This window comes from Mus pahari, chromosome 22, assembly GCF_900095145.1.
Source record: "Mus pahari chromosome 22, PAHARI_EIJ_v1.1, whole genome shotgun sequence".
NCBI classification, from domain to species: domain Eukaryota; kingdom Metazoa; phylum Chordata; class Mammalia; order Rodentia; family Muridae; genus Mus; species Mus pahari.
In genome coordinates this window covers 48753150-48765936 of record NC_034611.1, presented here as the reverse complement: position 1 = coordinate 48765936, position 12787 = coordinate 48753150, and the positions used below count along the sequence as shown (strand labels likewise).

The window sequence follows — 12787 nt, the reverse complement described above, 5'->3', positions numbered from 1 at the left end:
TCCTTTCCTTTCCTTTCCTTTCCTTTCCTTTCCTTTCCTTTCCTTTCCTTTCCTTTCCTTTCCTTCCTTCCTTCCTTCCTTCCTTCCTTCCTTCTTTCTCTCTCTCTTTCTTCTTTCTTTTTTTTTTTAAGAAAAGAAAAAAATGCTCAATTCTTTTTTTTTTCTTTCTCATTATGAAAGCAACACACTTACATACAGGGCAAAAATAAATAGTTTAGCAAAGCACAGGGAAGCTCTGGTGCCCGAAGCCGGCTGAAGTTATACAGATGCTGTACTCTCCCGCGCCCACGCCTCTGACTTAGACTTCTGCACCCGAGCTGTCTCACTTGTCTGATTCACCTCTCTTCAGGCTCCCAGCCTACTGGCTGTGGGCCAGCTACTGAGGTCAGCCCAGGAACAGATGCAGAGAATTCAAGGGTTTTCTTTCCCTTCCTGGGCCTGTGGCTCCACCATCATTGAACCGGGAAGGGCAGTGTCAGGAGGAGTGCCCCAAGGCCTCATCCTCGGTCTAGCAGAGCGGAGAGGAGCTGAGAATGTCCTACCTGTCTGATCATAGGATGCCCACGCAAGGTTCTCTCCACACTGGCCACGACTGGACTCTGGGCTGTGCTTGAGAATTCTCGTGCTGGCCAGGGCCTCCGAATACCTGCATAATGTGTCTCCTCAGAGCAGGCCCAACCCAGGGACACCCCCACCTCTACCCCCGACACACACACACACACACACTCACACACACTCATACACACTCACACACACTCACACACTCACTAACACACACACACACTCACACACACACACACTCACACACTCACACACACACCATCCAACATCTGAGATTTGTACTGCTGAGCCTCCTTCCCTATCTGGGCTCACCAGAGGGATAACAGAAACACAGGTCCTGTATAGCCTGGGCCTCCCAACCATCCCATTTTCAGAAGATTGAACTGACTGACTCTCAGGAGCAAAGGGGCCTGCCTGGGCCAGCAGAAGAGTGGGTCCTTAAGTCTGGCTATATCTGAACCCCCATCACATCCCTTCAACCACCCAGGGGCCCTCACGACTGCAGAAGCAGCTCCACAAAGGGCCGGAGCCAACCGCTGCAGGGGACTCACTGCTGGGCTTCCCGGTTGAGCTTCTTACAAAGCTTCAGGGGTGGGACACCGTGCTGGGCCCGGTACTCGTTGTGGGCCTTCAGGACCTCGTTATTAAACTGTTTGGAAGCTGGAATGATACAGGAACGGACAACAGCTCAGTGCAGGGGGAGATCACCAGAGGTCTATTGGCACATGTCGGGACACAGAGACGGCCAGCCCCTCCCTTCCTCTTCATCCTGGTCACACCAGCCCTGTTCCACACCAGTGTTCATTCTGCCTCTGTGACCACCATCACCCTCTGCAGATCGGAGCTCTGTAGATTAGGATCTTCTGGGCCGTGATGGAGATCTGAATCTTTATCTGAGGCAATGGGAGATGACTGAGCAAAAGCAGGGGACTACATGGATTCAGAAAGCTGCTGCTGGCTGCTGAGGGGCGCCGAGGAAGGAACAGAGCTGGTCAGACATTGCTAGAAAAAAATGTCTGAAGGTGGCTGGATACCTCAGACTAGACCAGTGGAGTCTGGGGAGAGTTAGGGCTGGGAGCTCAGGGAGAAGGAGCTTAGCTAGGGTGGGTGGTACCACATGGGATCAGTGAATACAAGAGGCATGGGTGGATGGAGAAAGGAAGGAGGGAGACAGGGAGACACAGACAGGAGAGAGAGTGAGAGCAAATGAGAGAGAGAGAGAGAGAGAGAGAGAGTGAGAGGAGACAGAGGGGAAAGAGAGTCAGAGAGACAGAGAGAGGAGAGAGGGAGAGAGAGGAAAGAGAGACAGAGAGACAAAGAAGAGAGAGAGGAGAGATAGAGTCAGAGAAACACAGAGAGAGAGGAGACTGAGAGGAAAGAGTCAGAGAGACAGAGAGAGGAGAGAGAGGAGAGAGAGAGGAGAGAGAGGAGAGAAAGGGGGAGAGAGAAGGAGAGGGAGGGAGAGAGAGAGAAGAGAGAGAGACAGAGAGAAGAGAGAGGAGAGACAGACAGAGTCAGAGAGAGAGACTCAGATAGTGCTAACTAAGAGGCTCAATGGCGGCAGCCTTGAGGGATGGACTGACAGCTTAGGGAAGAGGACACTGTGGTCACATGGTCACGGGAAAGGAGGACAGGCTCAGCTGGGTGGGGCTGTGGAAAGGGAAGAGCCTGCGCCCACCTGAATTATGAATTCAGCAAAGTTAACATCCAGAGGACTGGGGCTAGGGAAACAGGGGTTGGAGCTCAGGAAGGTCAAGATGGACAAAGCCCACATTGCTTCCGATCTGAAGCACCCCATGCTTCCGGCATCTTTCCTCTCTTCACGCTTGTCCCAACCCATCCATCAGTCCCTCCAACAAATCACCACGCGCCAAGCATCCATCCGCTTTCCATCTTTCCAGCATCAGCATCTGTACATCCATCCCTCCACTGCAAACACCTACCCGTCCACCTACCCCTCACAGACGCACAACCCAGATGGTGAATGGTGATGAGCACTGTCCCACATGACCTAGATGGAGGATGGTGATGGCCATGTAAAGCAGACTAGTCATGGGGCAAGAGGAACCTGGAGCAAGTGGCCAGGATAAGATCAGACACCTTGGGAACGTAGGAATCCAGCCTTTTCTGGAGACCTGGGGTGCAGGGCAGGTCTATGAGTGAGCACCAGACTGGTCCCATCTGCTAGGAGCCTGCCTTGGTCAGGGTAGGAAGGGTGTAGCTACAGTCATGAAGGGCGTGTTTCATGTAAGCAGCAAGCAGGAAGGAGGAAGAAACGGAGGTCATGGTTGGTGACCATGGAGTCCTAGGAGCCTCTGACAAGGTACAGAGGTAGCAGACTGCCTTTGAAGGCTGTAGGGTCCAACAAGGCTGGGTAGGAGACCCAGTCTCAGGAGCATGTGGTGGGGCAGGGTCGAAAGGCGCTCTAAACCTATTTGTGAGTTTCGGGGTAACGGATGGGGATGTGAAGAGGAGGCAACAAGGTAATAGTGCAGAGGGTGGAGTCACAACCAGGAATCCTCATGTCCTGGGGCCAGAGAAGGTCCACACCCTTGTGAGAAGAAAGACAGATCAGGTGTCCTGAGATAGGAGGAAACAGGAGGGGTTTAATAAGTGTAGAATTTGCCAGGTGGAAAGGTCCTGGAGCCGCTTCACGGGAAGTGTGAATTCATCTGACACGAGGCAGGAGTGGGGTAATGGGAAGGAGGGCAACTCCTGGACACAAGCCACAAGCTGGGTCTCTTGCAGTGAGCTAAGGAGCCAGCAGGAAGATGTGGTAACCAGAACCGCAGGTCCCTAGGCCAAGGGTGCTCCACCCTGCCTTGCACAAGAGGCAGAGAAGAGAGAGCCAGAAGTGAGTGCAGGAGGCTAGAAGTGGGGTCCTGTGAGAATAAGCATGCCCCAGGCTCTTTATCCTGGAGATGAGACTGGAGGATGCCCGTGGGTGGGGGCGCTCTGGTCAATTCTGAGATCCTACAGACAAAGCTGGAGCCAGCGGGTCCACAGGGCGGGATGACAGTTTAGGCAGGACTAAAAAGGTCCTCTCTCCCAGTGGAAATGTTACTGGAGCTCTAGGGGAACAAGTTGGGACCCTGGCAGCCCTGAGAAGTGAGGGTCCACCCCAACTTCAGTACTCCATGACGGTCATGTCTGTCCTCAGAGCTCCAAGAGAAAAGTGAGAAAGCAGAGAAAGGTGACAACGTGGCCACACTGGGGTCTAAATGACAGGCAAGGTGTGTATAAGGAAGTGGTTCTGCCCAAGGTTGGCCCACAGGTCGGCTCTTTTCAAGTTGTCAGGACTCTTCCTGGAAGGCAAGTCCCTCCCCCTGGCTGGCACTGGGGCTGCAGCCCTTTCCTTCCCCTAGCACTCCTGGGACGGTCCAGTTCCTTGGGTTCACTGTCCCAGGAGTCTGATATCTGACGCCTGTATCTCTCTAGGAAATATGTGCTTCTGCCTACGAGGAAAGACAGAGGGGGCTACCCCCCCCCAAGAAAGTGGCAAGTGATCTGCCACAGGGGCCTGCAAGCAAGTTCGTCTCCATCCCTTGTAAGGTTCCGTGGGTGTGGGTGAGAGAGATGGAGAACTGACCTACAAGTTCCAGGAGTTTCCCTGCCCTTCAGTAAATAGGCAGGGTAAAAAAAAAAAAAAAAAAAAAAAAAAAACCAAAAAACCCAAGGGCTTGAATGAGCCACCTCATCACAATGAGGAAGGCACCCTGTCTCAGTCATAGGCACAGCCAGGGCCATCCTAAACTTCCAGTTTCCATGTCTCAGATAGGCCAGGGAAGGTCTGGTGGGACACCGTGAGAGACACTGGAGACTCAGTGACACTTGCGCTGTTGTGAGAGCTCCCTGGAAGAGTGTCCGGGGGAACAGGAGACAGGAGGAGGAGGAGGGGGAGGCTAAGGGTGCAGAAAGGGCCAGGTTATTAGGGACCCAGGAGAAAGGGAACCACATTAAAGCAGCTTGGGGGTTGGGGGTCAGTCTGTACTGTACCAGTTGTGCTGTAGGTCCTTCAGGCTCTTCAGCAAGAGACTATCAGGCCTTTAAAACCGAGGTCAATGCACTTCCAGAGTGGGGGACGTTCCAAGGGACAAAAGTGAAAGTTCCTGAACCAAGAGAAGATCTACCCAGGAGCCACAGGGCCGGGCTCCCGCAGCCAGGGCCTCTGCAGGGGATCACCAAGTCTCCAGAGAGAAGGGCTCTCTCAATTCCCTTAGCTGGAAGTCAGAGGTCCCTCCAGGCACTTAGGGTTCTCTTAGGAGCCCCCTCTCACTCTGAGCAGGCCAAGAGCCTTAGGAGGCCAGTTATCACTGGTGACCACACCCAGCCAGGGGAACACTCTGCTTCTACGGAAAGACCCAGGAACACAGATAAAGTCAAAGTAAAATCTCCCGCCCACAGGCAGGCGGAGAGGGCCCTCAGCTGTCCCGCGATGGGGGAAGGGCAGGGATCCACTTTTAGTGTTGCTGAGGAGGCAGAGCAGGGGCTTTCCCTTGCTTGTCTCCCACTGAGCCTTGGAGGCCTCACTAACTAATCACCACCTCTTGGAGCATCCTCTCCCTACCCACCTTCATGACTAGACTAGAAGAATCTTTTAGGGGCCTGAGGAAGGCGGAGGGATGTCCTCAGCCACCCCCCGCCCCCCTCCACCCCCTGCACCCATGCTTTGGCAGAGGGCGTCTTCCCTCAGCACTCTCTTCTGAGGCTTCACTGTCCTGTTCTGCTCCCCTCTCCAGACTCCCCACAAAAGAGGTGAACAGGTCCCTCCATCCTCTGGACAAGAGGCTGAAATGCAAATTGTTCTGAAAAGAACTGATTTTGCATCTTCAAGAAGAGTAGGAAGCAGATAACCCGAGGGAAAACAATTTTCTTAATGACTCTTTGAGTTCTACCAAGCCTGGAAATTCGTTGAGTGAGTGGAAGGACAAATGAATAAGTTGTTCCCACCAGGTACAGAGACAGTACCAGGACTAGACCCCTGTTCTTGTTTCCAATTGAGAAGTCGCATCTGGGACAGCATATGAATTGCCTCAGGTCACTTAGACCCAGAGGGCCACATAAGCACATCCCTCCCCCCCACTCCTCTCCCGCCCTCAGTTGCTACTTCACAGCCAATATCCCCTCTTGATGGTGAGAACAGGCAACCAAGAATTTCTTAGTGGCCCGTGGGCAAGGAATCCATTTCTTGGAGTGATGTCCTTCTCCAAGCAGAGCCGTTTGAAAGATGACGCCATACACACAGTCCTTGAATGACTGAAGCTGTCGGTCCGGTCCACAGTGCCTGCTCAGGCTGCTCAAGTATGAAGATCAGCCTACAGCAGTGGCTCTCAACCTTCCTAATGCTGTGATCCTTAATCCAGCTCCTCATGTTGTGGTGACCCCCCCCCCTAACCATAAAATTATCTTTGTTGCTACTTGGTTTTGTTGCAGAACTGTAATTTTGCTACTGCTGTGAATTGCAATGTAAATATCTGTGCTTTCCAATAATCTTAGACACCCTGTGAAAAGATTGTTCCACTCCAAAGGGGGTCGCGACCCACAGGTTGATAAACAACTGGTCTAGAGACAAGCCTCTGCCTCCAAGGGCCCCAGGCTCTCCTCTGTGCTTAGAAAATGACAGCTGCAGGTTCAAGATGGCCTCAAAGCAGGGGGTAAAAAAGAACGTTTGAACTGGAGTTGCTGGGGCTGCTCTGGCCCACATGGCCTCTTTCTGAATAGGTACCAGGCACCCACCTAGTAGAAAATTCCTGCCCTTCTGCTCCTGTATTCTCTGGTATTAAAAGTCCAGTGTGTCTGGAACACCAAGACTCTTAGAGATGATTCTAGTATGTGTGTGTGTGTGTGTGTGTGTGTGTGTGTGTGTGTGTGTGTGTGAGAGAGAGAGAGAGAGAGAGAGAGAGAGAGAGAGAGACCAACAGCCAGAGTCCATTTGAGATGGGGACTGGGGTGAGGGCATGTGGTCAGGGTGCTATGGAAGCAGAGTTTGGAAGTCAAAAAGCTAGGCTCTGCAGACACACGCGCATACACACACACACACACACACACACACACACACACACACACTTACTGGTCCAGACATTATATAACAAATTAACAGTGATGGCCTTGTGTGCTTTTAAAAAGGTTAGTAATGTAAAATACTTCACCCCACTGCCTATCATACAACAAAAAGCTACATGACTGGACATCGCTATTATTTGAGGCAAAAAGCTACCTCATTCTTAGGCCCCAGCACACCTGTTGCACAGTGAAGGCCAGGAAGGGGAACCAGGCTGTGGGCAGGACCTTGAGATGGTCCAACACTGGCCCAAGCCCTCTGAGTCCAAGTCTTATCTCTGAGAGCCACCTCCCTGAAGGCGGCCAGGGTTCTCAAGGTTGGGTTTGTATACAAGGTTTACCGGGTCTGAGACATCCAGCAAAGTCACTTTGTTTTTTGAGAACTTAGAAGAGGCAGACATGTGTGGCTGGACTAAAATACTAGCAAGTGAGTCTGGGGGGCTGCGGGGGTGACACTGGGTTCTGCCAGCTAGAACCTGCTTCCTGCCACCTGCTCCCTCTACTCTGCAACCTGCATCAGCACCATTTGCAGCAGACTCATGCCTCTGACCTCCTCCTCCTCCTCCTTCTCCTCTTCTTCTTCCTCAATGGCTCCCATCCTTGTCCTAGGCCACAACTTCATAAACTGTGGGGTAAGACCCTAGGTGTGCACACCACTGAACATGGAGGTGGTGAACATTTTGGCAACATTAAAAGATTTCTGGATGCACAACCACCTAAATTTGATTTAAAAGCATGAGAACGGCTCTGAGGTATTTCTGCTAGTGCTTGGCCAGGTTGTGCGGTCTTCTCTCTGCAGCCTTAGTTCTGAATAAGGTTCAGATGTCTGTGTCTTCACACCAGGCACCTCTCCTAGTAGCTCACTTGTTATGGATGTCCGTGTTTCTATTGCACATATGAAATGTTCTGCTCTTATAGAAACACAATGGTTTAATTACTGAAAACACTTTTCTTCTGTCATTTCTCAGTCAAATTAGTATGGCTTTGGATTCTATCTTATTAGAATGCTAAGCTTTTTTCTCTTTCCTCCTCCTCTTCCTCCTCCTCTTCTTTTTTTTTTTTTTTTTCTTCAGGTTTTGTGTGTGAGCACCATGGTCTGTGTTCATAGACCAGAGGACAACTTGTGAGAGTTGACTCTCTCCGTCTACCATGCAGGGCAATTTCAAGTCCTCAGGCTTGGCGGCAAGCACCTTTACCCACTGACCCATCTTGTGGACCCTAGAATGCTTGATTTTAAAAATTGCTGTTGAGGTACACAGTCGAGAGCAATCAAAAGTCGCTGAAGATGTAGGAATGTGGGTCAGTGGTAGAATACTTCTGTGTCCAGTTCCCAGCACCATAAACAAATCAATGAATGGAATTAGGATAGAAATTCCAATGATAAACGATACGATAGCTCATGTCTTTAATATCAGCACTCAGGAGGCTGAGGCAGGTGGATCTCTATGAGTTTGTTGAGACTAGCCTATCCTATACAGCCAAGGCTACATAGTGAGACTGTCTCAAGTGTGTGTGTGTGTGTGTGTGTGTGTGTGTGTGTGTGTATCTGTCTTTAAAGAACTTTTGAAATAAATTTCTTAGAGCAGGGGAAATGGCTTTTGGCAAATACTTGCCACACAAGCATAATGATTTCAGTTTGGATTCCTGTTTAAAAAACAACAACAAAACCAAAACCAAAACCAAACCATAAAACTGGACACAGCAGCCATGCCTGTATAATCCCAGAGCTAGAAAGGCAGGGAGGAAGATCCTGGGGCTCTGGGGCTTGGCGGCCAGCTAGTCCATCTGAATCAGCCAGCCCCAGGTTCAGTAGGAGACCCTGACTGAAAAGATAAGGAGGAGAGTGACCGAGGAAGACTCCAGGACCACACAGAACCCACACAGTAATAAAACGAATTTCCTTATGAATTGTTATCAGCAAATATTTGCTTTTATACTAGTTTAAACCTGTACGCCTGGAGCTGTATAACAATCGGTTGGGCAGGGCTTTCTTTCACAAACAGACAAAGTTTAAGAAGCATGGCCCTCGGTGCTTGCTGTACTGTCATCTGTATCGAGGCAGCCCCTCCACTCGCTAGCTCTAGCTTCCCCCTTCTGATCCTCTTCTCTGCTGCAGACTGGCCCCTCATGTTCGGTGGCACCCCATATCCCCTAACTCAGAACTTTTCCAAACCTCTAGATCTGATCACTTTCTTCAGGCTCCTTTAGTGAGCCTCTAGATGAGGCCTCTCTCCCGTGCTTCCTGTTTCCTGAGCCTTCCTTTACTTGCAGATCCTGGGCCTGGGTCATTTCCCATCTCTTCCTGAGTGTCTTCCGCAATCAGTTTCATTTATTCATTTCACAATTCAAATGAACGTTCCTAAAGTTCCTAAAGATCGGGCTGTCCCTCCACTGCAAGGGGCCCACAGCTTGGAAGAGAAGACAGAGGGTAAGAGGGAGGGGACACAGAGAGAGATGGGGGAGAGCTGTAGCAGGAGGTCAGCACATGGGCAGTTTTAGAAAATTGTATCTTAGAGCAGGAGCTGGAAACTATGTATCTTCAGAGTGTGTTAGGGCAGGAAGGGGGTGCGCTTTAAATCCCAGCACCAGAGAAGCAGAGGCAGGCGATTCTTATTTTAGGTTTCTCTGTGTAGTCCTGACTGTCCTGGAACTCACTTTGTAGACCAGGCTGGCCTCCAACTCAGAAATCCGCCTGCCTCTGCCTCCCAAGTGCTGGGATTAAAGACGTGGGCCACCGCTGCCCGGTAAGGCAGGTGATGATTTATTTTTGTTTGTTTGGTTTTTTGTTTTGTTTTGTTTTTTTTCGAGACAGGGTTTCTCTGTATAGCCCTGGCTGTCCTGGAACTCAATTGTAGACCAGGCTGGCCTCGAACTCAGAAATCCGCCTGCCTCTGCCTCCTGAGTGCTGGGATTAAAGGCATGCGCTACCACGCATGGCTGAGGCAGGTGATTCTTTGTGAGTTTGAGAACAGTTTGGTCTCCCTAGTGAGTTTCAAGCTAGACAGAGTTACATAGTGAAACCATGTCTTAAAGTAAAACATAGCTTTAGAAAAATCACTGGGCTGACTGACTCATGAGTCTGGAGAAGAAGGAGTTAATTTTTCAAGTAGGCTATTTCTCATAAGGCTTTCCCCGGGCAGCTATCACTTGCCCCATCTCCACCTTTCATCTTGTTTTTCTAATTACACTGCATTTTTTTTCTTTCCACTGCAAAGGATCATATGGGACACCGTCTTTGTACAGATGGGTAAACTGAGGCACGGAGGAAGGGGAAAAAATACGTAATATCACATAACAAATGATCAATAGGTCCAGCGTCGAAAGCCAGGCATGTCACTTGGAAGAAAAGCAGGTTAGGTCCAGGTCGTGGAAGACCACACACCCCATGCATCTCTTGAGTCTAGGACCTGGAGGACAGACAGCTCCATGAAGGGACTCAGCTGTCCTCACCTGAGGTTGACAGCACACTGACTCCACTGAGTGGTTGTCAACCTGTGGGCTGCGACCCCCTAGAGTTGGTGACCGCCCCCGGGGGGCCGCACATCACATATTATTTATATTATGATTCATAATAATATCGAAATTACAGTTATGAAGTAGCAAGGACGTAATTTTATGGTGGGAGGGGTGTCACCAGAACGTGAGGAACTGAATTAAAGGATTGTAGCATTAGCAAAGTTGAGAGCCACTGCTTTAGAGCCTCCCATGAGGCAGGAATGATGTTCTAATTAATAAATAGGAAGCCTTGATGCCCACAAGGGAGGAGTCTGAGGCAAGAAGAGCTATTGCCCACCTGTCCCTTGTCTATGCAGGAGTGACAACAAATGACACAGGGTGTGTGGGCTGTCCCTCTGAAGGAGGAGGGAGAGATTATGGATGGGACCCCCTGCACAGGAGTTGAACACAGAAAGATGGGGAGGGTTTCATGCTGGATAATGGGAGTGATGAAGACTGGGCCAGGACAGGGAGGGAAAGGGACCTGAGTGCCTGCCAGCCAGCGCAGCTGTGTGGCAGAGGGGGTGTTGCCAGTGGCTAGAGGGCCTGACAATGAGGTGGAAGGTGGAAAACAGGGAGCGACAGGAAAACTGCTTTTCAGAAACTTAAAGTTTACAGCCACAGGAGTGAGGGCGGGGCGGCAGCAGGGCGAGATCACAGGGGAAGCGGCTCTGCACAGCACGGAGGAGGTGAGCAAGAAGGAGACGAAAAGGAGTCTCAGAGCTGCCTTTAGTTGGGTGGAACCAGACTAGTTGCTTCGCAGCCTGGGATGCTGCCACAGTTTGGTGACTTTTTCCCACTGTAACTTTGTCTTCCTCTGGACAAAGCATAGCCACGCCATGGCAGACTCAGCTATTCCCATCAGCGATTGGAAACCCTCGCTGACGCAATCCCTGGCTCGCAGCCAGAGGGACCCCCCCCCCCAATCTCATTCCCCTCATTCTTTCTCTCCTAGCGGCTGTTCCTCCTGCTACCTCCGCCACCCCCCTCAGCCCCCGGGTTGAACCAGAAACAACCCAGCTAAGCGCGCTCTCCATCCCTCACCCAGGGATCCCGCATTGCAGCGAGAGTGACAGGGACTCTCCAGGGGCTCCCAGGGAATCAAGCTCCAGATGGGACAGGGTGACGACGAGGGTCTAGGCGCCATCCCCGTTCCCCGGCGGGCCGTATGGGTGGCTCACCTGATTTGCCCATGGCCTGCTGTGTGCGCTCCTCCGCTCCGCTGCGGCTGCGTTGCGCTGCGCTGGGTAGCAGGGTCCCCGCAGCTGGCCGGAGCCGGGAGGGGCAGGGGCGGCCACAGCCACTCCCCCGGCGCCGCCCGGCCCCACCTTATAAGGCAAAGACAGCTGCAGGCGGAGGCGCGGGGGGCCACCCCTAGAATTCATTTGGCCGGGTGGGATTCCGCCGCTGACTAGGGCGGTCCAGATGTAGATATGAATGCTGGTTCTGAGCGTGCCTCGTCTCTTAGTGCGCGCGCAAGACCTAGGGGCGTCCACGCCTTCCCTGTAGTTCCCCACGGTTCCCGCGCGACCGACGCCTCAAGAGGGCCTGGTGAGAGGTACGGTTCCCTCCGGCGCCACCAGGGGTCGGTACCCTCCCAGACTCAGTCTTTGGCGACACCACCCTCTCCCAAATCCCCAATGTTCTGCTTCCCCTTCCCAGAGACACCATGCTCCAACTGCAGCTTCTTAGGACCCCCTCCCGCTATGGGTCCCCAAGTTGTAACTGAACATTTTCCGGCCCTCCAACTCCAACTGCCCCAGGGTGGTGACTGCTGCTCGACTTGGACCTATCCTCTTGACCCCCCCCCACTGTCTTCCAGCACCCCCACATGTTGGCGTCATCTAAACCGAGCCCCCCTGGTTAATTCAAAACACATTTTTCTCACCATAAAAAGTTTAATGATTCACAGATTACAAGGACACTTTGCCTCCCCCTCCCTGGATACATAGATATTAAAAAAAAATATATAGACATAGTGCCTCATGCCTTTATTTTTAGCACTTGGGAAACAGAAGCACACAGATTTCTGTGAGTTAAGATTAGCCTGGTCTAAATAGTGAGGCTTTATCTTTTGCTCCTTACATAGCTGAGAATGATTTTAAAGTTCTGATCTTCCTGCTTCTACCTCCCTAGTGCTGTGACCACAGACACCCCCAGCAGTACGCATTTCTATGAATTTAAATGTATTTTACTTTTAGGTTATTGTTTGTCAGACGAGTCTCCATGTACAGCCCATTGTAGGTCACATCTGTACCACCACACCTGGCCAGACCCTGCAGTACTGAGAGCTCAGATGTATCCAGTAGGTTAGCGCAGAGCTAAACGCACCCCCTCTCCCGCCATTCCCCGTCTCCATGGCCAGCAAATACACTTCCCTCCTCCTAGCACTAAGCAGGAGTAGAGTGGATACTGGTGCCCATCTGACTTAAACGAGCTTTTCGTGCTGGGTTGGGATTCTGACTCTCTGCTCCATTTTGCCGACAAATTCCGATGGAGATAGTCAAATGACCCAGGAGTCCCTGTCACACCTGAAATCTCTAGAAAGCTATTTCAGAGGAACCAGAACTGCAAGGCTCTAAGGAGACAGCTGAGCACGAAGGAACCGCCTACTGCGTGCAGAGGACAAGCATGGGGCACGCGCACGTACACCACCGTGTGCAGAAGTGTC

At 51.5% G+C, this 12787-nt stretch overlaps 1 protein-coding gene across 1 annotated transcript in view; it reads right to left on the bottom strand.

Annotated features, from left to right (window-relative positions):
- Glipr2 (GLI pathogenesis related 2) overlaps positions 1–11404 on the bottom strand; it is a 20602-nt gene extending 9198 nt beyond the window's left edge. Inside the window, exons 1-3 of the mRNA XM_021222266.2 lie at positions 11298–11404; positions 1113–1221; positions 543–646 (exon numbers count right to left, since the gene is read on the bottom strand). Of these exons, the coding sequence (XP_021077925.1) occupies positions 543–646; positions 1113–1221; positions 11298–11310 (226 nt within the window). The 5' untranslated portion in view covers positions 11311–11404. The remainder of the gene's footprint in view (positions 1–542; positions 647–1112; positions 1222–11297) is intronic.
- Positions 11405–12787: the final 1383 nt, after the last annotated feature.